The sequence below is a fragment of the Tamandua tetradactyla genome, chromosome 1 (assembly GCF_023851605.1).
Source record: "Tamandua tetradactyla isolate mTamTet1 chromosome 1, mTamTet1.pri, whole genome shotgun sequence".
Lineage (NCBI taxonomy): Eukaryota > Metazoa > Chordata > Mammalia > Pilosa > Myrmecophagidae > Tamandua > Tamandua tetradactyla.
In genome coordinates, this window is record NC_135327.1 from 51,503,765 (window position 1) to 51,528,050 (window position 24,286).

The 24,286-nt window shown below is 42.4% G+C and overlaps 1 protein-coding gene and 1 long non-coding RNA gene across 18 annotated transcripts in view; one reads left to right on the plus strand and one right to left on the minus strand.

Annotated features, from left to right (window-relative positions):
- PLCB4 (phospholipase C beta 4) overlaps positions 1-24,286 on the minus strand; it is a 399,612-nt gene that overhangs the window by 103,961 nt on the left and 271,365 nt on the right. For all 16 annotated transcript variants that reach the window (XM_077115609.1, XM_077115566.1, XM_077115557.1 and 13 more), the window contains 3 exons: positions 22,836-22,979; positions 6,786-6,865; positions 4,378-4,431 (listed from right to left, as the gene is read on the minus strand). In XM_077115609.1, the coding sequence (XP_076971724.1) occupies positions 4,378-4,431; positions 6,786-6,865; positions 22,836-22,979 (278 nt within the window). The remainder of the gene's footprint in view (positions 1-4,377; positions 4,432-6,785; positions 6,866-22,835; positions 22,980-24,286) is intronic.
- Positions 8,919-24,003, plus strand: LOC143646571 (uncharacterized). 2 transcript variants are annotated; one of them, XR_013157510.1, is made up of 4 exons: positions 8,919-9,143; positions 9,563-9,643; positions 22,338-22,583; positions 23,876-24,003. It is a non-coding gene; the product is annotated as an uncharacterized LOC143646571 (long non-coding RNA). The 2 variants fall into 2 exon arrangements; XR_013157511.1 differs by lacking the exon at positions 8,919-9,143 and adding an exon at positions 9,260-9,375.

The following is a 24,286-nucleotide window of genomic DNA, read 5'->3' on the forward strand; positions in this document are numbered from 1 at the left end:
CACATCTCTAGAATTTATGCAATTTTATATACTGAATTGGGACAAGATGCAACTTATCCGAACTTTTTAATTTAGGGAAAAGCAGCTATTACGTATGCGTGCGTTTTTAGTTTTCGTTTGTTGTTTTCCAAAAAAGCACATATTACTATGAGAAAATACAGAGTCCCGTAAGGATTTGGGATGGGTGGCACCTATAATCAGGAGGAAAACATTTCCATGGCAATCTCAGGGGTGTCCCAAATAACCCGAGTTTCTATTGGGCCTGGACAGTTCTGGCATAAGACGAAAATGGATTGGGGTGGCTATGAATGGAGCAGAGGTGGGGCTGAGCCTTTCTAGTAAACCAACTGGGGTAGGGGGAGACATGGGCACATAGAAGTAGAATCTTTTGGCCAGGAGCCAAGGAGTAGAGGAGGGCGCCCCAAGCATTCAGAGGCTGAAGGGAGATAGCCTGAGGGTTTTTAGCATGTCCAGTAGACAGAGGGCGATGCATATGGGAATATATTACTGGGCTCAGGGGGGCTGGTGGAGGTGAAAAGTGGCCCTGCTACCACAGCAGCTCCTTCTCAGGCCCACCTTTTCACAAAAGGAAGCTTGGGCTGGGCAACTGCAACACAGATGTGTTCATTCCATTCTAAGAGAGACCAAATCCCAGGTTGGAAAACAAAAGCAGGCAAGTCAAATAACATGCCCCTGGGGACGGTGTCCTTATTTCCTTTGTTCCAGGCAGCTTTCAGAATCATTCTCAGGTCTCAAAATGCATTTGCTCTGGGGCGAGGGGGCTGTGCAGTGATGAATTCTTTTGTGTCATCAGAAGTCCACAGAATGCCATTTAACCAGGCCCCTGGGGGAAATTCATTGATCACAGGCTGGGGACGTTTTAGGCAACATCAGGGGTGAATTCCATGGGAATTTATAGACAGAGCATCTATAAAGGGACTGCAATATATTTGGCCCTTTTTATTCCACCCCAGGCCGACAGAGTTCAATTGGATGCTTTATAGCTAGCAGACGTTCAACCACTTAGTGTTAACTCAAAATAACCCACCTCCCATTTCCTCAAAGGAAAGATTACAAAAGCAGAGACCCTCAAGTAGTGCCTGGTCTGATTAAAGTCTGGTTAAATTCTGTTTGAGGGGTCTGTGTGGCAACCCAGGGGTTGGGACCCCCTCCCTTGGGGGGTGGGTGGAGGAAGGAGCTTTAAGCAAGTAGCAGCCTGAGTAACCAGGGCAACGGCTTCAAGGCATTAAAACTTCCCTCTCCTATTCACTGTTGGTAACCAGCTCTCCCCACATGCTGCTGAACTTTATAAGCCGCTCCCTTCCTCTTGTTTGCACAGATCACCGGCTTCCCATTTCCCACCTGGCTGCCATCGGAAAAATCTTCTCCTGTTTGGAAGTCCCTAATTAGCACTCACAGGTGTCTCTGCCTGGTACCCTCAGGTCTTGGGGTTGTGCTGGGCTGGAACAGCCCCAGTCTGGCAGGTGACCGAGACAGCAATGTCCGAGAATCTCTAAGTGAATCCCACTCTTTGCTCGCCCTCAAAGGGTCTGTAGTGTTCCAATGGTTTTAACAACCACAACCTAAAATAGTCTCAGAGGATTCTTGAAGTGGAGACAGACTCCTGCCCACAGGAGACTCAAACTCTCATACCCCAGGCAGGCTGGCCCTTCAGGATGTGAATAGATAAAAAGTTGGGCTGCTGTGAACATAACCTGAGACACCCAGCCTTTGTTAATATGACCCTCACTGCTAACAGCTGTCACCTGGCTCCTCCTATTCCAACCCTTTCCTTAACCCTGGTGCACACTCGGGGCATAAGGGTCGGAGATGGCACCATAGAAGAGTGATGTGCTTTAGTCCGAGTGGAGGGAGACTTTGAACGTGAGTTTGTAAGTTTGGGAGAAAGACAGACTGCATAAGTTAATACACATAAGAAAAGGAGAAGATGGAGGTAAGAAATAGGATTTTCTTCATTTATCATTTCTGCAACTTCCTGGATAGTGAATTTTGGTTAATGCCATTACCAGGCTATGTAAAGACTCTGAAGCCAGATCCCTTTTAACTTCATGCACACTATACTAATAGTTTCCATTTTAAAGACTCCAGAATAATAGCAACAAAAGGACGTTTTTAGAGTGTTTACTCTTCATATCCATTAAGATACTTAGCACAATTTCCACCTAACCCCTGGCAGCTCATCTCAGGAGATTTATCTGTTCTTTTTTGGCTTGGTATCAGCTCTCCTTTGACTCTAACAAAACGCCCCCAGATAAAAGATGTTTTGTGTCAAACACCTGTTAATTCTGGCAGGCGCCAAAGAACCCATGTCAAAGAGAACTAGAGAAGACGCCAAAATATCTAAAGTATTTCTACAAAGAAACCGGTAATAATTTTGCATGTGAACATGTCAGATAAAGATCACTGGAATCAGACAAGGCTCCAGAGCTTATAAAATGGCTTGATTAGTGGGATACATAGCAAACAAAACCAGAACTGCTAGTTAAAAGTGCTTCGATCGCAATCTATGTGTTTCTATTTAATTTGTTTCCTGAATCTTATCTTGGCAGAAAAAGCAGATCCAACTTACATTCCTATACTTTGCACTATTAGTGCTCTCTAAAATTTGGACTTACTTCCTCAGTACAGATTTTAAATAAAAATATACTATGTACTTAAAGAGCACAGGAAAACATTAAAATAATTGCTCTACTGCTCAGCTGAATGCAGCATTTTGCATTAAAAAAAGGATCATTGTGAAGTGTCTTTCCCAACAACCATTAATTAAGGGTGTTAACCGGACTTTTTAAAAAAGTTCTTCAAACAGAACTGAAATTGACTTGCTGGTAAATTAATTAAATAAAAACCTTAGAATCCTGCATAGAGATTGGCAAAGAATACAGCAAATGCACCATGCCTGTGACCGTGTAAAAAGAATACCAGTGGTTGTCTTTGTGATCTGAATTTCCTTGTATTTTCTCACAGATATTTCAGTCATGTCGCATGAGTACTTTAGTTCATCACTGTTATAACATATGAAACTAAGAAAAAGTGATGGTTTTTAGGACAATGCTGTGAAACTGTGAAAAGAGTAACATCAGAAATACTTTCATGGGATGCAGAATGAGGGTTCAGGTCTCTCCAGGGAGGCTGCAGGAACAATGCTGGGGAAAAGGAGGGAATGGCTGGGCAGGGCGGGACCCAGAAGAGTTAGTAATGGCGGGGAGAGAGCAGCCCACCGCTGTTTAATGCATTTGCTCAACTCCTAAGCCGCTGATGCCCTGTTCTCCTCTCCTCATCTCTAGAAGACAGATAAGTTCTTAAAACAGATTCTACCCAGCCATTCTGGGTCTCACTCGTTGTTGTTTGTAGGTTTGCTTCCTTGCCAAAATGGCGTCCAGAGGAGAAGTCGGTATTAAATCAAGACTGGAGAATGCTAGAAGATGGGTGTCTGGGGAACGCATGCTGGGTTCAGGCAATGGGCTCGGGTTCTCGAATCCACCAATGTGACAGGCTTCCCACAGACAGCAGAGGCTCCCAGGCCCAGTCTAATATCTGGAATTTTCATTAGGGGCTTACAAAAACACCAACAAAAAGAGACTGGGAGAGCTTGCTAATGAATTCCCACAACTGCCATTTCAAGGGCTGCCACCTTCACCCAAGCCCACAGCCAAGCTCCAGACCTGACTGAGACGGAGGGGCCCAGGGGAGGGCAGCTGGTGCCCCCTGCTGGAGAAGGGGTGGAGGGTAAACCACACAACGGGGAGAGCGTGTCCAGCACATGGTTTCCTCATTCTTGATTCCTGCCTTTTTCCTCTGTGGCTGTTACCTTGGGGAGGGGGAGGGCGGAAGTGACCAGCTCTGAAGACTATGTAACATCAGTTATGGGCTAGGTAGAAGGTACAGCGCAAGAATTCAAGGAACCCAGAGCCTGAGCCCAAGGGAAGCAGGGAAGCCCAGTACATGCATGGGTTGGCTAGAGGCCTGCCCTTTCCAAATGCAGCACACACCCTTCCACTTTACAGGCAAATGATAAATATCTTTAATTTCAGTTAATGGTCTCTCGGGGTGAGTAGGCAAAAGACATTTAAATTCTTCAAAACTACTTATTTAAAAAAAATTTTTTAAATGCTAGCTTCCTAAGTTCTTTAATTTACCTAAAGTAGAGTTAATGCTACCTTGTCTGAGGGAACATGAAACTTTTACATTCACACATGCTTTTTACAAAATGAACACAGAGTTTGACAAAGTGATTCAAACTGAGCTTCTGGAACTATCTTTGGTAAAAGCAAGTAACAAGTACTTGTGGTAGGCTTTGCATCAAGTCTCATGAGGATGGATGTGGGTATGGAGAGCAGCAAGGAGTAAGTGACTTACCTCCTAACTGGAATTTTACCGTTTGTGTTGGTCATAAATGCCAATTTCATCCAGCTGGGGAAACAAACAACAACTTTGTTTTAACTTTTCTTATGAGCAACAGCTTCAGTCTGATAGAGAACTTTAAAAGAAAGTCCACAAGCAAAGAATATTTATTCTGAAAATCAGAGACAATTACATACCATGAACTGAATTTAAGGTTGTCAAATTTAGCAGGAAAAAAAAAAACAGTTAAATTTGAATTTCAGATAAACAACAAATAATTCTTTTGAGATTACATAGTTCTAAATATTGCACAGGGGTATAGCTACACTAAAAAATTGTGTATCTGAAATTCAAATTTAATTGGGAGTCTGATATGATATTTTATCTGGCAACCCTAGATGGATAAGAAAATAGGGTGCTTGTCTTAAGTAGAAGACATTGTCAGTACTTATTTGGTGACAGGTCTTGTCCTGGGTTATGGCTGTTTAATAATGTATTAACTTGGTAAGACGAGCAACTGCAGGGCCGCCACCAGTGCTCTTTCCTGAGGAACTATGAGGACTCCCGGCTCCTAACTGCAATAAAGCATGGGCCAAAGGAGCACCTTCCTGCATTTCCAAAGGAAAGAGACATCCTCTTACCAACAGAAATGGTAATGAGCTCTCCTCACTTTCCCCAGGCTTTGGGGACACATCGGGGCCCAGGACACTTATTTGTATTTTGGGGCTGACTGCCCCTGGCTAATGAATCCCCTTCTATTTCCAGGCAATCATATATTAACAATCTGCAGTAAATAATGATGTTGTCAAGTTTCTGTCTTAAGACAGGTTTCCTAGAGGCACAAATGAGCACTTACTCAGTGGCCCCTCTTTGAGGCCAGGGGGCTGGCCTGTTTCAGCCGGTCTTTGGCTGTGGGCTGCCCCCACCGCTGCCCCAGGAGGAAGGACGTGTGTATGGTGTCCCAGGCAAGGCAGCATCCCTCCAGTGGAGGGCAGTTCTCTGGAAATGCAGGCAGCTCTGGGCCCTTGGTGAGCAAATCCTCACAACAGCTGGTGGGTAGGGTGAATGCCAGCTCCATATACAGGGTCTGGGCAGGAATCCAATGGGTTCACATAAGAGCTGGTATGCTTAAAGAGATCTGGGCCACCCAGGTGTAAGCAGCCATGCCAAAAGCCCTCGATCCTTTGAGATCCTATCTGTGTCCAGAGTCGTAACATACAAACACCCACTAGGCTTCTATTTTAAAAGCCATGCCCCACTGCAGAGGAAAAGGAAAAGGCAGGAATTCCAAGACCAAATAACTCCCCTCTACGAAGGGGAAGCAAGAAAACTGGAGGGATATGATACAAATCGAAATAGCTAATACCAAATGAAGAATTACTCAGAGCCAGGCCATGAGCTGGGTGCTGTAAGATCTCAATCTGTTCAGTAATTTCGTCCAAGGGCACCTGCCATCCTCTTGATTTACAGGTGAGGACAGTAAGGTACAATGCTGAGGACACTGAAGAGGGTCACTCAGCAACAAGTGGGCAAAGCTGGGATTTATAGCCCAGCCCCTTAGCACCTGTCCACGGGCCAGTAAGTAAAGACAAAGGTGCCTGAAGGACTGACCCTCAGCCCCTTGCCTGGCGGGTACATGGACTCACATCCTCAGTGCTGGGCCTGGTTTTGAGAAAGTTGGACTCATTGCCTCAGTTTCCCTTTAGGGCGACCTCCTGCACCTCACATTTGCATGCCAATGGCCCTGGACAGCAGACCCTCCACATTTGTGTGGACCACTGCATCTCAAACATGGCTGGGATTTCTACTTAAATAACTTTCATGTCACCACCAAAGAATAACCCAGATAATGCTACAACCAACCACGGTAGGACTGGTCTGGATTCCGGGCACAGGGAATGGGGTTGAGGCCTGCCTTCTGAATTTCAAAAGTACCTTTGGATTCCTAATTATGCGCTTAGCAGGTAGCCCTCAACCTGGGTCAGGGCTTCCTTTTTTTTCATCCTAGCAATGAGTTCTATTGCAGGTGTTCTCTCTTGGCCCCACTCCCCATTTCTCAGTTTCCCGCAGTGGAAGCTCTGGAGACCATAAGCTAGCAGGGCTCAGGCCTGCAGAAGCATTTATCAGAGGATCCAGCCTGGGCATACAAGGGCCCCAGAGGAGTCTAGGTGAGGGAGGGGCCATCAACTTTTGCCATCAGCCATTCCTTTCATACAGGTTTAGGGCTGAAGGTTCATCATGTAAGCCCTGCCCAGGTAGCATGAAGAGTGGAGGTAAGTGCTGGTGAACTCCTCCTCCCAGGTGAGGGGACTGAAGGGAAGGCTAGCAGGAACCTACCCAGCCGTACACTTTGACCTCACCTCCTAACCTAACCACTTGTTTGATACCAGCCAAGCACAAAGGGCAGTGCACACAAAACTCACTGTTTCTTGAGGCATGTCATTGGACTGACGTTGTTGGCCCTGAAATTGTGTATGATTGATCTCAGGCCTTCTACCCATTGCTGAAAGAGAAAGAAAAAGTATCCTTAGAGAGCAGATCTGATGGAACCAAAGACGGTGGCTTTTATTAGACAGTCTTTATCCATTTTGTGCAATAAAAATATAAGCTATTCTTTTATCCCCCTTCCTGCCACGCAGCCATCTATGTTTTGTAGGCTCATATTTTATCCTTTAATAAACAGCTTTCATTCTTCCCATGAAGATAAATGTGGCATTTATAGTATCATTAAACCCTGGGTTGCCACAAAGGAATGCTGTCCACTGATTGATTTGTTAAGCTTTCTATTTGCAGCCTGTTTAAATATAAGTCCCTTTTCAGTCACTGGTATTCTCAGTTATTTTAAAGCAAGATTACATAATATGTGATGACATATTTATCTGTTCCCATTTTAGAGCATGAATGCATAGGGGCTCATCAATTTTGTGATTCCATTTCAATCCAAGAGTTTGTTACATATCTTGCCTGTATTTTTCAGCAAAGCCTTAAAAAGTAAAACATTCCTCGACTGCCAGGGTTCTCTGAGCAAACAACAATGTGCTCGTGTAATTCTTGTGTAAGTACTTGGCTCTACAGTTTCAGCTCATACCGTCACTCCACTAATTTACAAAGATTACGCATGGCAGTAAAGGAATTTTGGTCTCTAAAGGACATTTTACTAGAAAAGGCCAACCCATGCTTCGAGGCCAACTTTGCCCCTGGATCCAACAACTGGTGCCAACAAATGCTGTGCCAAGTTGCTGAAATAAAGAATGACACCCTTGGCAAAATGCTTTGTAGCAAATTGATACTGTGGTTTAAACAGAACTGTGTTCCACACATAAACTGGTATCTGGCTGCTAAGGAAGGGAAAGTAATTTAGGATATGTAGTAATACAGATGTAAACTCTATCTGTGCCACCCAACATGACAGAGACCAGCCACATGTCACTATCTCGATTTAAATTTAATAAAAATAAAAGTTGGTGTTTCAGTCACACCAGCCACATTTCAAGTGCTCGATAGCCCTATAAGGCTACCATATTGGACATTTCCATCATCACAGGAAGTTCCATTGGGCAGCACTGCAGAGTAGCACTGGGTCTAATACAGTAGGAGATTTAGTCCCTGCAAGGGTAAGAGGTGAAGACTAAATTCTATCAGAGACTGTTTACTTTCCTTTTTGTGCTCCAGGAATACCTAACAGCCTTCTGAGGAGAGACTTAGGGGCTATAAAAGGTCAAAAAAAAAATTTTTTTTTCTCACTAGAAAAGACCATCTTATAAGGCCTCAGCATGTGTGGTGGCTAAATGAGTATTCTGAGGGAGGAGGAAGAAATGAAGCAGTACGTTGAAGAAATGCCTCCATTCTTTTTAGTCATCGGCCCTCACTTCCTTCGTCAGGCTAAATGTGGACTCTCTGGGGACTATCAAATATCCTGTAATTGGACGAACCAACCACAGGCCCACATGGAGTTTCCCAGGAGCAGACAGAAAAAGCACAGATAATTTGTTCGGCTTTAACTGGGGAGCATTTTCCCAACCTGAAGGCTTATTACATATTCCAAAACATAACACAGAGTCCGCAGCTCCTGAGGACAAACGCTCGAGATTGTTCCCTGACTTTCTGATCTTACTTTGTTTCCACAAATAAATGAGAGAGCCGCTGGGCCTGGAGAGGCTTAAACAATTTTTATCCATCTTTGGAAAACACAAGGCTGGGGAAGAACCTTATTTATTGTGCTGGAAAGGTCACTGAGAGCGGCCTTTGAGTCAATCACTTCGGTGACACTGGCTCTGGCTTGAGTTAGTAGGAAATGCCTCTGATCCCCCCAAGCCTTAAAGGGCGCAGGGAGGGGAGGCTGCTGCTTCTTTGTCCTCCTTATGATTAAAGGGAGGTCAAGGACCTTGCCCAAGGTCACAGAGAGGCTGGGGCAGAGCAGAGAAACAAGCCCCACTCTGTCTGCCCTCTCGCCCGATACTCACCCCCCCAGCTGCCCGTCCACACCACCCCCTTTATGAGGTAGAAAAGCCCTGTGACGCCTTCCCTGTTCTCTCTTAGCTTTCATGGGACGTATACTTAGTGAAACAAGGTCGAAAGATGAGAAAAAATGTTTTTGTTTGGTTTTGACTGTTTAAAAACATAAAATCAAAAACAAATGCCAGCAGGTGTCAGCAGAGCTCTAGAGTTTAGTTAGACAATCATACCAGGAATGAACTAGATGTGCAATAATTTCTTCGAATGCTGTCCAGATTAATAGACACCCAAAATGAGACTTAGTTGTGTTCTTTCAGCTGCTGAAAGTAAGTACGTATGCTCACTGTCTAACATAGGCCATCCTAGGGGGCACATTGTTGAGCTTACGGCAGCGTGTTTCTAGAAGGATCATTTCTGTGACACCCTGAGCATGTACATTGGCTCCCTGGTGTGACACCCTGATAGAAATCCATCCCATTGGGTGCCCTTCCTGAGGCTCGGCCATCCGGTGGGACACAGGCAGCGGGGATGAAGGAGCATGTTGGCTTAGCTGTCCACGTGAGCTGTTCCCCCACTTTCCCAGAATTTTATTATTATTTTCTCATTCTTAAATCTTTTCCAATTTTGTCTAAATTAATCTAAGTGTTAGGTCGGGGGAACGGGGAAGGGCACTGCAACTGGAACTGCGGAGGCTGTGTCGCCCCTCCCAACCTGACTTCGGGAACTAATGAACTTTCCCTTCCAGACGTCACCTGACCTCCATCCTTAAAAGCTGGCCGCACTGAAGCCCGCGCGCGTGTACTCACCTCCCTCCATCTTGGGTTTGGTGAGTTCTGCCCGGGAGCACAGAAATACCCCCCCCCCCCCCACTTAAAATTTCCTGGTGTACCTTTCTTCTTTCTCACCCTTTATCCTCCTAAACCTTTCACTAAAGCCCATTTCAGCCTTTCTAAGCAGAAAAGAAAAAAATCCTTGGAGGGTCACTGGAGAGCTTATGCTAGATCATTTCAGCCATGCGGACGGAGGGCTTGTGACAGCCTATGGCCCTCTGTGTGAGGATGGCAGGCTTGCACGCTGTTTCTACCTGATGAAAGAGCATTTCTACCAGCAGGTATGCCGGTGGCTGCCAAGGTGTGGTTCCCCTGGTTAGCAGCCCTAGCATCGCGCTATTAGAGATGCCAGGTCTCTAGCCCCATCCCATCCCTACTGCCTCAGCAATCACTGGTGGGGCCCAGAAATGAACAGACTTTCAATGCTGCAGGTACTGTATTGTGCCAACATCAGAACACCCGGTGCTGATCAGAGATAGAGAAAAATGAGCAGGTGTGGAGGTTGCTTCTGGAGAATTGGTTTGTCCTGTTTTGAATCAGTTTTATTGAGGTACAGTTCATGTTAAGTAAATGGCCTGTGAGCTTTTGACTTGAGGTTTTTCAAATGCTAATCACCCCCAAGGGTGGGTACTACAGGTTGGAGCACTTCAAATTTTAAATCCTTCTTCCTAGGGTTTGGGTTGAAATTCACATATACACACTCATCATTGTATGTGCAAAAGCACATTATAGAAAGTCACAGGCCTTATTAGAGCAATACAGGCAGAGAGAGGCTGGCTCAAAAGATATTCATCCCAGGAAGTCCAAAAGCTGGGCGTGTTCGGTGAAATCTGTTAGAAATACAGCTCCCAGTCGCTGGGTAGTTCCTCAGGCCTGCGCTCCTTGGGAGAACACTCAGATATTCAGGTACAGGGGACAAGACAGAGGTACACTTCCCAGATCTGGGGTACAGCTCTCCCACAGACCAGGACTTACACCCACCAAATGTTCAGTCATCAACCTGGGGACAAAGGCTGGAGCCAACACAGCAGCTACAGTAACCAGAGGCCAAGTGCCAGCATTTCCAAAGTCTTGAGTCCCCATGGCATTTGGCCGGGGTCTGGGGTTAGGGTTTGGCCAAACCCTCAGGGTTTTTTTTTTTTTTTTTCCTAATAGTGGTGAACTAAAGAAGGATGGACAGGTTGGTGATTTAGGAAGGACTTGACAGAAACATTTACAGTTTTGACCTTCCAAACCACTCATCTATGATGCTAAACCCAACCTAAAATTAACTACCAGGGTTATTTTTCTATGTCACAGACCAACTTCAAAATCAAGATGAAACAATTTCCCTCTTTCATGGAAACTCCTTTCTCCCAAAGAGAGAAGTGCCACTAGAATATACCAAGAGTCAGTGTCATAAGATGTGATGCCAGTGTGGGAAACTCATTCATGTCCGTGGGTGAGAAGGAAAACGGGCAAAGACGACAGTGACAGAGAACAAAATCAAGTCAAGGAACCTGAAATTTACCCTAACCGTTGTTGCCCCAAGGAAGAAGAGTGCACGAATTCCGCGCATAAAAAAAGAGCTCAGCATGCAATCCTACATAAACTCAACTGATAAATCCGTGACAGAAGGTTAAGTTAGTGAGCTCACGATAACAATTCATAGCAAGCTACTTCTGAAACTGGAAGCCAAACAGCGATGGCAGGTTTGCATAAAAATCAGTAGAGAGGCAACCCAAGAGTAATCTTAAAAGCTGTTAGAACCACTTAGAACTTTTACAACAACTGAGAAGAAAAAACAGCAACCCAGGGCTTCGTATGACAGTTATGAAAGCCTTTCAGAAAAATCCAATCTTTGATTTGCTGGTCTCTGCCCACAGAGTAAAGCTGGTGAAGGTTAAAGGAAGAATGTATTAAGTGCTGTTTGATTGTCAAATTACTTTCAGAGCACGGCAAATGAGGATTCTAACAGGAACTAAGTGGCCATATATTAGTAAGGGTGGCAGTGTTTGAAAGCTACAAGTGGATAAGCCTCGATATTATTTACATTTTGCTAGTCAAAAGTAGTTTAGCTACTCACAGATAGACAAAACAGTCTGTTGTTATCTTGACAACACTGGGTAGTGAGGTCAAAAAGGACCTTTAAATAGTCACCAGAAAGCAGAGAGCACCCCTGCTGTTCTTGGACATTACTTGGAAGCTGAATTGTCTGTCGCTTTGCTCAGACCAACTGGGTTTCTATTTGTTATTCCTAAGAAACTTTTTGCATTGCCTTTAGTCTAATCCTGTAGAAATTACATAACAATGCCTTTTAGGATCTCTTGTCTCAAATATCTTCCACACTTAATTCCAATTTTCTGCCACCAAAAAATACTGTTACGTACATAACAACCAGGAGGAAAAATATTTACACACACACACATTCAGTATACTTTAATGCCATGTGCTCACTTATGCTTCACTTTAGAAAAGCTACATATAATGCTCTTTAATGCCTCAAAATTCAGAGCAACAATGTTCTTACAAATCCCAGAGATTGTTCAAAAAGAAAATGAAATATTTTGTTTATCTTATATAATACTCATTTGGCATACCTACAGATGCTCTAAAACAATTGAATTTTTTAATTCTGAGAAAAACCAAGTGTATGATTTTATGTCAGTGAGTAACAACCAATTCTTGGAGCATATATTTTTGGTCACAACTCTGCTAAATTTGCAAAAACCTAGTGGTAAGGGACGAGTAAATAACTGGTGAATTAAGGTGTTTGTGAAGCAGTATCCCTGTTTGATGGCTGTCAATACAATCCTCGAGGTCAGATTCTCCTTTACAAGTATCAACAGTGATATATGTGAATTAAAGCAGGCTACAATGAGTATTACCTCAACATGCAGACAACGCTACCTGCTGAGTCTCTGTGATAAATACCATGCATTAAGGAGCCTCTGGTTAACTCTTGCCAGACATAGCATCAACCACTTTAGTTCAGGCAAATCAAACCTACAGATAATCCCACAACCTCAGCAGGACCTTCAAAATAAGCGGTACTTAGTAAGGATCTAAATCGCTGGAACTGAGTGTGATTTAATTATCTAACTTTCTACTTATATGGAAAAGTCAAAAAAATGTGGGTAGAAGGAGAATGCAGTAGTAGGAAAACAGGGACCACAGCATATTTGTGGAATAAATGAGTGTCTAGATTACATCATTGTTTTGATACTTCTGGAAAAATCTTGGGCTGAATAATGCTGCTAGGATAGCCTTTGCTGTTTTTTATTTTCCTCTAAATAGTCCTGAGATATTTTAATTGGTGTACCTTTGATAGTAAAAAATTTAAAAATTAGTAAAAAGTTAGGGAAATAGCTGGGTAGCCCCCCTCCCTGCTGAATGAGATTCTTAATGGTTACAGATTAAGACACCTGTTGAAACAAGGCTTTGTCACCTTACTGACCATGCCTCACCTTCCTTTTTTGAGACATCCATTTTTCCAGACCACCTATTTAGGAAGTCCTGCTCTATGCCTACTTCTCCCGCAGATAACCTGAGAACATTAACTAAAAGGTGGGTGAGAAACAGACAATGTTATACAGGTGGGCGGGGCTGTGCCACCTCCGTCTTTATATAGATGAGGAATAAGCTATTATGTGAGCTGCAGCATGACATGGTGGTGGAATCCAAGAGCAGGAGTGGTGCTACACTGCCTGGGCGCAGCACAACAGCTCTGCTGACTGTGTGACCTTGGGCAAGTTACTCAACCACTCTGGGCCTATTCCCTTGACTCTGTGAAACTATTATTATTATTATTATGTCAGAAAACTTTTTCTGTAAAGGGCCAGACATATGTAAACATACTAGAGGCCCTGGAGATTACATATGGTTCTCTGTTGCATATTCTTTTTTAAAAAACTCTATCAAAATATAAAAAACATTCATAGCTCACTGGCCATACAAAAACTGGCTGTGGGTTGGACTGAACCCAAAAGGCTACTGTGTGCCAACCTCTGATTACAATGATTAAATTACTTGCTCTAGATTATGGTGTTTAAAAGCTAGGTATCCTCCCTACCTCCTCCCACCTTTAATTACACCCCAAAGATTAAAAGACATACAAACACATGCAGGCCCACATTAACCAGGCATTAGGTTCATAACTGGAACTTTTGCTGGCATAAAAAGCAAAGCTACAGGGTAAATGGAGAAGCAATTTAAAGCTAGTGACATTTTTTTTCTCCTCCATGGGCCAAAGGGTAAAATACAAATTTCATGTTATGCTTCTGATGCAATTAAATTCATGCTACATTCCCTAGGTGGAATCATTCCATAGCACTTGTTATTAGGGTAAATGGAGCTGTTTTGGGCTGAACCCAGAGCATAGAGTTTCTTATTATGAAACTTGCTAAGTCCATGAAATCCAATCATGGGAGATGCCAAGAGATGAAATAAACATCCTCCATGAAGTTTGTCACCTGGAAGGTTTCTAAAAACCCTAGAGCTGACAACACCAAGAGAATCCCCCCAAAGATGATGGGGCTTTACAATTATATTGAATCCCCAGTATAAGTTTTAAAGACTGAAAATCCACATGAATTTTTTTCTAAATGATATAATATAGTATATTAAGTTCTATAAATAATATGAGGCTAAGTGTATAGAAGAAAATTGTGTGCATGGAAAAAAAAACCTTCACGATGGTTGTCAGGGGCTGGGGAGAAAGGGGAAAGGGGAAAAGTGCTTAAAGGGATTACTTTTGGGGTGATTAAGAACTCAACAGAGGTGGTGATTGTGCAATAGTGTGGACGTGCTAAATGCCACCTCACTGCACACTTTAAAATGATTAACTTTCAGTTATATGACTTTCACCTCAATTTTTTAAAAAAGACATTCATTGGGGGGATTTGTTCTAGGGGATTTCTATTTTCTTCTCTTTACTTTTCTGTTATTTTCTCACTTCCATGAGCAATACGCCTTTTGCATTCAGGAATGACCCATAAGTGGTATAAAATGCACTGCCTGTGCACATGTTTAAAGCCATTTGCTAATATGCTCAGCGTTGTTACAGCGCAGGGAGCTGAGCCTCTGCTAGTGGCATCCTTCTCACTTCATTACTCGCCTTCCTCAAGGAAACCTCGCTGAGGCAGGTGACGAAACTTCCTGAAACCAGGAGCAATCTTCCTCTAATTCCAGGGTGCATTCTCTCGACCACGCCTTTTGACATAGAGCTTTACTTTTAAGTAAGTCCAGCGCTAAGAAAAACGAGAGCGAAAATATCCAGATTTGGCTACATAAGAAAGAAGTGGCCTTCAGAAGAAAACATGCATTTTTCAAAACTCACCGCCAACAATGCACAGCCAGGCTGGGGCTGGCCCTGCGCCAAGCCCACGAGGGCCTCCCCAAGGGGCTTATGACCACAGGAGGCCAGCTAACATCCAGATTCCACAGAAAACGTATTTAAAACAAATTCACTATCCCTTCCCCTTTGCTGCCCGAAAATACCAGGCCCTCTATTTCTAAAAGCATCAGCAGCAGCATACTCCCAATTAATCAGACTTAAAATGTGTGCCTTAGCCTCTCCTCTACCTTCATAACTCTCATAACTCTCTCCACGCCCCTTCAAATGTTCCTTGGGTCTTTCCTCCTTGGAAACTGGTAGATGCCCAGAGCTGCTGATGTCCTTATATCCTACCGCAGTGCTTCTCAGACCTTCCGGTGTGTAGGAGTTTCCCAGGCCTCGGGTTCAGATGCAAGGTTCAGATCCTGCAGGCCCGGGGTGGGTCCTGAATTTCTAAGTCTCCCACGAGGACGACGATGCCGGCCCGAGCACACACTTGAGGGCACAGGCGCCTGACCCACATGGCCACCCTGTATCAGGTGGCTCCCTGCTCTCAACGCGATGCATGACCTTCCAGTGCTGCCCTCGAATCTTCGCGAGCGAGTCCGAGCAGCCGGGTCTGACACTCGAAGCAGGTCACCGTCTCAGACAAACCTTCTGGTTTCCCAGCAAACATGCTCACCCCACTCTCCTCGCCAGACCTGGCTGTGGGAGTCTCTGCTGCTTGTGAGTCCTCGCTCACGTCCTCGCGCTCATCCCCAGCCTGCATTCTTCCAGGGTACTGCCTACCGTGGATAACCATCACTGCACTGTTGTTTTGTTTTTTATTAGACATTTGAGGTTCTGGTTTTAAAGCCAGCAGAGGGATCATTTTAGACCAAAAAGTACTGTTAAGTTTTATTTTTTTAATTAAAATATTTTAAATCCTAAGTAAAACAGGGCAACACGTGCCTGAACTCATTAGGAATCAAGAAGGGGGGTGAACTAAAACTAGCACCGTCTTTCTTCTGCCATTCTTACAGTGAGATGACATTTTCTTTTGAAATTTTGCAAGTAAGAAAAAGCAAGGGGGCTGAGAAGGTACAAGGCAAATATCGGCTGCCCATTGGGTAGGTCTGTCACTGAAAGACCTATATATATGGAGTATGTGGGGTGAGGGAGAAAAACCACGTCATCTTATTTTGCCTTCGTATTCAAAGACTTTCAAGAAACAATGCAAACCAGGGGTGGTGCATACTCAGCCCCATTCCAGAAATGAAGTCTGTTATAACTATGAACACTTGAACAAAGGTAGGATGGGGCTAGCTGATCAGATTTATAATTTACCTACTTGAGTATTCAACAGACACCAGCTCAAAAGGGTCTGGGCAGCAGGCCAGCTGAGCTAATGCATGTTCTTCAAGGCTTTGCTAAGAAATACAGTATCTGAACCATAGTTATTGAGCATCAGAATCGCCTGGAGGGCTCATTAAATCAAGGGTTGCTGATACAGTAGGGTCGGGCAGGGCCTGAGAATTTATATCTCTAACAAGTTCCCAGTGCTACTGAAGCTGCCGATCTGGAGACCACTGCCATAGGTAATGCAACTAAAGCAGCATTTCAAGGAATCTTTTAATATGGGATTCTTTAAAGCAAATATATTTCTAGGGTCAGAGAGATGAATTCATACTTAATCGTGCTTTTTGCTGTTCTTACTTCTGTGGATACTAATCAATGGCTAAGCCAGTAGAGCAGATAGGCCTCCAGGTCTATAGACATGTACACTGTGATCGATTTGATAAAACTCGTATGGGCTCAATAGTTGTGATCTTTGGTTTAAGTCTATATGTATGCTAAAGAAATGGGTCTCAAACTTCGGTCTGTACCAGAATCATCTGGGAGAGGTTTGATTTAACAGATTTGAAGATCCCTCCACCAAAGGTGCAGATTCATTCATGCATTCATTCATTCTGGGAACAAACCTGAGAATATGAAATTCTAAGAAGCCACCTCGTAATCCTGGTGTCTCTGGCCTGATACTCTTTGAGTCGCACTGTGCTTGACCATCAGGAGGGTCATGCGAGGTTCCACAGGGTCTTAGCAAGGACAGTAGTTAGGTACTCGACATGGATTCTTGATTTTTGTTTTCAACAAAGAACAAATCTCTTCCCCAGGAATGACTGCAGTATGCCTGTACTCAACATAACTCACGCTCAGCAAAGTGATTTTGACAGTTCACTAAACTAGGATTTTATTACCTGTACTAAATCACCAAACTTTATCTTTTCTGTATACAAAAGAATACAACATTTTTGTAATTTAATTTCTATAACAGTTATTCATGTGCTTATCTGATGAGTTGGTTACAGAACATAATTTATGGAGTTTGCCAATATTTACAACATGCCTGAAGTATAATGAGCAGTCTGGATATTGTCTAAACTCAATCCAAATTTTTGCAGTTTGAACCTCATAATTTATTTTTGCAGTCAAAGGAAAACTAAACTTGGTATAAAATAACAGACTTATTTGCAGAGATTTTTGTTAAAAAAAATGAGGGTTGCATTTCAATCTTATATAGAGTGAATCTGTGATTTGTTTACTGTGCAGCCCAGCTGTAACTTTAATGAAAGACATCAGCTCTCTTCAACCCACCAGAGACTGAAATTCTCCCAAGCTGGTTGCGTTATGAGAGAGAAAAAAATATGAGAAAAACCAGAGTTGCTTTACTAATTAAAGAGAGTCATTACGATGCTCAGTATTAAATTATTTGCAAAGTTTATGGTCAAACAGTGATAGGGTGAAAAACGCTTTTGGTCACAGTTAAAAAGAAGTAGGAAAATATCTTATTCACGTGGCTTTTATGACACAGAGGGCATGACACATAAGATGCCCCTATGCATGTAGGGTGTAGGGATAAAAGTGGCAGCAGTTTGCTACCAATTTTTTTCATTTTTTAAAAAAACAGACAGCTTTTAAGGAGAGGAAAGGAAAACTAAATTTTCTAACTGGAATGCTAAGAAGGATTTAGGTGAGCAGAATATAATGATCTAAACTGGAAAGAGGCTAAGACACCAGGGTTAAAACCTCCAGTCTTGTCATGGGTTCTTAGCAACAGCCCTGTTACATCCTGAAAAGTGACTCTAAAAATAGCAGCATGGAATCCCAGGTCTTTCTGTTCCCTTAGACTATCACTGAATTACATTTTCATAGTCATCTTATGAGAAGATCATTTTACTGGCTCTTCTTATAGTGAAATTGTAAAAATTGTGGTATATAGCATTAAGTGATATAAGATTTATTACCCGGGTTAGAAGATATTGAGTCAGTCAACAGGTATTTATAGAGCACGTAACTGAAAGTTGGATGCAGGCTATTCTAACGCTGGGGATCCAGCAGTGAACACAACAGCCTTCACGTGGTGAGAGGAAAGCAGTACCTACAACATGTTAATAACGCTAAATGCTAGGAAGAAAAATAAAGCAGGATGAGGGTTAGAAAATACTGACAGATGGTGAGATAGAGAGCCCCTGCTGTTAGTACAGTTGTGTATAATTTTGTATAGCGAGGAGAGAAACATGAGGAAGAAAGCTCTATAAGTCACTGTGTGTTCCAGGCAGAGGGAACAACATATGCAAAATCCCTAAGTCTGGAAGTTCACAGAAGAAGGAGGGACATGAGGGCAGAAGAGGCAAGGTTGTTGAGAACCTGAACTTGCAGGATCTTTTAAGACATGGAGAACTTTGAGCAGCAGAGTGATGTGATCTGAATTACATTTTAAAAGAATCCCATTGGCTGCTATTTCGAAAACAGACTAAAAGGGACAAAGCCAAAGCAAAGCAACCAATTAGGAACCTTTCGCAGTGGAACAGGGAAGAAATGACACTGACGGGGATCAGGATGTAGTGATGGTGGCAGTGAGCACATGGCTTCTGGATGCATCTTACGGGGAGAGCTCAGTATACTTGTTAAGGGGCTGGTTATAGAAAGACATTCATAGTCTCAGCGACTAAAAAGCTGGCGTTGCTGAGTTAGACTGTGGGAGGGGTAGATGAGAAGGCGGCAAGGTTTGGTTTTGGACTTAAATTTAAGACACAATTAAGACATTTATGTTTAGGAAGAGAACATTATATAGTATTGAACTCAAATCTTCTAAGGTAAGCCTACTTTTGAAGCAGAGTTAGAAGCTGAAAGATATTAAAAACTTGTCTTCTATGATGACATCTCTTATCCATAAACATGCAATCATATTTTCAGTCGCAAGCATTAGAAAATATGTTACATCTGACGCCAACTCTGAGAAACTCAGTATTTCATATAAAATTTCACTGACTCTTGGGCCACGGTGGCTCAGCAGGTAAGAATGCTTGCCTGCCATGCCCGAGGACCCGGGTTTGCTTCCCGGTGCCTGCCCATGTAAAAGAAAGAAAAAAAAAAATTTCACTGACTCTTTAAATCCCCATTTGAAGACGACTCCCCAGTGTCGAGAAAACAGATAGATGGATTGAGAGGTAGATGGATAGACAGAATGATATGGTGAAGGTGGAAAAATGTTAAAATTGGTGGATCTAGGTATCTTAGGGGGAGGGTATGTTGGAGTTCCCTGTATGGATTTTGTCTTATTTTTGCAACTGTTAGAAAGTATTTAAAAATAAAGAAGTTAAAAGAAAAAAATCCCACCCATTTGAAGTTAAAAAGCAAAACAAAACCAATAAAACCCCACAGAGATCCTATTTGAGAAGCGGAAGAATAAGGACGGTAAAAAAATGGCTTGCTTAAAGCTGGGTATGTTTCGTCCATGTGAAATGTGGTCCTCTTTGCAGCGTACATTAAATCACAAAGTTGGGCCTTTTGCCTGGATTAGATGTTGGGTGAAGTGAGTTGTTCAGAATGGCCAGACTGCAGTGCAAGAGGAGCCCAGAAATTAAGACTCAAGAACTGCATAGGATCAATACTTGTGAGCAAGTTATGTACTAGAAACTCTTAACTAACCTCACAATCAAACCCAGACTTGTTGGAGGTTCCTAATTCATACAAAATATACTGACCATACAGGGATTGCTGAACACGAATAGTAAGTTAATTAATTTCCAGCATATTGTGCCCTTTTGCTCTTACCACTTGAATTACATGCTTACCGTGCATTACTTATGTTTGTTCCCAAACTTTTTATGTCAGTTGTAATAAAGAATTACACAAACCAATGAAATAATCTTGTAGAGAGAAAGGCAGTCATTGTTTCTCTAGCTGAAGTTTTGGAAAGACTTCTTTAAAGGGAATTTGCTAACAAATTTTTTTCCCCCAAGTCTGCATGGACAAGACAAACTTTAGAGGTTAGAGAAAGTTTAGAGAAAAAAAAGTCATACCGTTACTCAGAAGGCTTGATGAGTGTGTCTTTAAAGTCTCAGTTCTACTTTAAAGAAATCAAACTGGTTATCTGAGCCAACACATTATGGATGTGGACTAGGTAAGGAAACTATAGATCCCCAAATCAATAGACTCAAGCTTAAAGAAAAAGCCTTGGCTCTAACATTAAAAGACTGGCCAATGACTGCCTAACATTTACATGCCTCAAGTTAAAAATAACGTGTGTAAGGTATTTTGACATAATTTTTAAAACGGTTCCTTGCTTTAACTAACTGTTATGATAAACTGACCAGGAATACAGCTTCTCATTCAACAGGCTAGCATGGATTTTAATGTAGTCCACAGCCCCACAATTCTAGCCTACATTCCACTCTTGTTTAAGTGGTGCCACTCAGACACACAGACTATTTCGAATACACTGGCAGATTTCTACAAATCTCACTTGACCTGACTTAATTTATGAATTCTGCCATTGTTATGATGGGCAATAATTCCATCTGTATGTATTTTATATAAATCCTCTCACTTCAGTGGCCTGTGTGTTCTGGCAGGAACAGCTCATGTATAGGGAAACAGGCACACAATAGCAGTGATGGAGAGTTTTTTTAATGCTGGACGTGGTAAATATTATTATCTGGATTAATAGAGTTATTTTAAATTTTGCAATCAGGAAGTGGAAAAGATCATCCTCAAACATTTATTTAGAAAGACATTTTGTTACTATCATCTGCAAGGGTCGGTCAATAAAAAGGACATGCTCTAATAATTATGAACTCTGGTTTGGACAGTGAGATTTCTATTTGATTAGCGCAATATAGAATTCTAGGTAATAGTTCCTGGGAGCTGAAGCATTTAACTTCTTCAATAAAAACAGGCTTAAATAGCATTAGGTTTGAATTTAAAATCTCAACACCACATTGTTTTATAGTCTTCACTTGTCTGGCGAGCTACTCTTAAATTTCAGTGGAAGTATTCCTAAAACAAAACAAGTTCAATTTTTAAGTATACACCCCATTCTGCAACCACATACACACACACACACACACACACACACAATCTATTCACAGATCTAGGTTTCAGAACATACAGGTTCTTTAAGACATTGGGCCAAGACTGATAGCAATGAAATCACAGAACCCAAAGTCATCACTGCATTCACCGTCTCAGTCACCCTTCCCTGATCACATCTGCAGCATAACATTGGGAACCAGAGGGCATGAGGGTTAGGCCGGACCCTACTGCTGTGTAGTCTTAGGCAAATTCCTTTAACCTCCGTAGCTCTGTCTTCCTCCTCTGGAAAATGAGGCAGCGAAAAGCCCTTTCTAGGTTCCATTTCCAGTTATAAAAGTCTGTGACTATACCAGCCAACACACATCAAAGGGCTATCAACAAGAAGGCACAAACTACAAAAAGCAAAGGACAATGCTTGTTCAGTTTCAAGATCAGCAGGGTTAAAGAAAACAAACAGGTGTTGATGTGAGCAGAGTAAGGAACGAACTAGAAGGCACTGTAAAATCTGTTTTCCCAAAGTGAGGCAGCCAGGAGTAAAGGCACACAACTGGCAAAGCCGCCACGCGAGGACAGAGGAACGGGCTCTTTTGCCACATGGAACACCCATTCCTCATTCCAAAGCCCAAAGGCCTGGAGCATCTTAAATGTCACCACACATATGAGTCACCTGGGGGCCTTGATACGCTGAAGATTGTGACTTGCTTGCCAGGGCGAGCACCTGCCAGGTACGTCATTAGAAGATGGAGACCATTCAACTTCTCGTGTGTGGGTTGGGGGGTGGGGAGGGGTTGCTAGATTTCTTATCTAGACCTGTGCTGTTCAATACAGCAGCCGCGTGTGGTTACTGAGCACTTGAAATGTAGCTCTTTTGAACTGAAACTGTATGCCAGATTTCCAAGATATAGTATGATACAAAAACTATAAGTTTCTCAATTTTTATATTGATTTCATGTTAAATCATTACAGATTAATTAAAATATGATTGAAATTAATTTCATCTGTTCCCCCCTCCCCCCCAGGTTTCAAACGACCGACTAGAAGAATTTAAATTACATACATGGCTCGTTTTATATTTCTACTGGGCAGCACTCATCTGGAGCCTTGCAACTCAAACTGTGGTTCTCAAAAAAGCAGCACTGGCACCAGCTAGGACCATATTAGAAATGGGACCGTGTTAGAAATGTCCCCAACCCAGACCTAATGAATCAGAATCTTCATTTTAACAAGATCGCAGATAATTACTGTGCACGTTCAAGTTTGAGAAGGTTTGTGCTACTTTTTCCTAGAACTTTTCACAGTATGTATCTAGGTTGTTGAAATACATGAGTGATATGGTCAAAGGGGATTGAGCTTGTTGAATTTTCTACACAAACATTCCAGCAAAGCAATGGAAATATATGTTTTAAATTAAAACAACAAAACCTTAAAATCTATCTTAAAATTATATTATGCATGAACGGTACCCACACACCATATATAGAGACAGGGGTGGCAGACTATTTAACTGAGGTATCTACCTTAGTTACTTCTGGATTTTCAGACACCATGTAAGTGAAACTGATGTTCACCAGATCCGTTCCACTGCAGACACAAACTATCCGCCCCTCCAGATCATTTTCTGATTTTCCAACGGCTTCAAGAGCAGCCAGGATTTTGGGATCCTGTAGAGAGGTTTCCATATAGGAAAAACTTGTGAGATCACAGAGCACAGAAAAATAGTGAAAAGAAAGCACATGTAATAATACATACAGACACATGTAATAATATACATTTGCAATAATACGCATCAGGCCAAATGTTTTCCTTCTATTTAAAACGCCCAGATAACAAACACTGTTCTAAAACCTGCAGAAGTGAAACTGCTAACACTACAAATTGCTTGAAATCTTTTGATAAATGTCATAATATGATTGACTTAAATGATGTGTGAAGACTTTAGATTTTTGGCCTTGGCGATATGAGGACCTGGAATCTGGCAACAGGATGGGAAAGGCTCTGACTGGAATCTGTTTGGGCCCACCAAGGCCAAAAGGGTCTCTCCACACGGAAGACAGTTTCCAAGGCTTTGCCAGGAAAACTGTATAAGGGTGGTACTGCTACAACCTGCCACCACAGGTTCCTCCCCAAAGTGAGATTAAGTCTTTCAAGTAGGCTGGGTCCCAAAGCAGGAGCGTTCACATCTTTAGAAGCCATGGCATCCTCAAATTGGAATGAAGGCTGCGCTTACTAAAATTAGCAAATAAAATAGTGTCTTTGTTTTCCAAAAGAATTCGGGGAAAATGCCAACATACAGTTACCCCCAAAATTTAGCTCATATAAAAGATGACAGCTTTTTAATTTTTTATTTTTTAAAGTGGGGAATGTAATATTTGTTTTGGACATCTAAAACCCTGCAGGCCTATTATGGAAAAGGGAAAAAAATACGAGGATAGAATATTCTAAAACAGAATCGACTTATAAATTCCTAGTGCCACTGTTCAAAGAGCTTTTTATTCAAATAACTCAATCACTGTGAAGAAGGCTGATTTATACACGCTGTCATTTCTTCTTTCCTCAGAAACAAACTGAGCCTTCAAAGTGAGCTGGCATCTATGTGCACAGATGCACAAACAGGGCACTACCTGAGCCATTTCAATTTCCACATCAATCACAGACCAGAAGTGAATCACTGGCTAAAAACAAGGAGGTGAGGCGGGGGCAGGGGGTGGCTTTTCAAATTAATTTCTGTGGTAAGAGAACTCTTTCTTTCATGCTTATTTCACCCGGGCATCTTGTCTGTCAATAGTTAATAACATTTTAAATATGACTTAGGATAGATGATGCAAGGCAAATCACCCAACAGTTACAGATGGGAAAATTCCTAAATAGTTTCCATCCTTAATGCACAGCTGATGATTTGGGGGCAGGAATGGGTTAACCAGCATTCTGGAGACCTCAATAAATCTGTGTTTAGAAGACTAGCAAATAC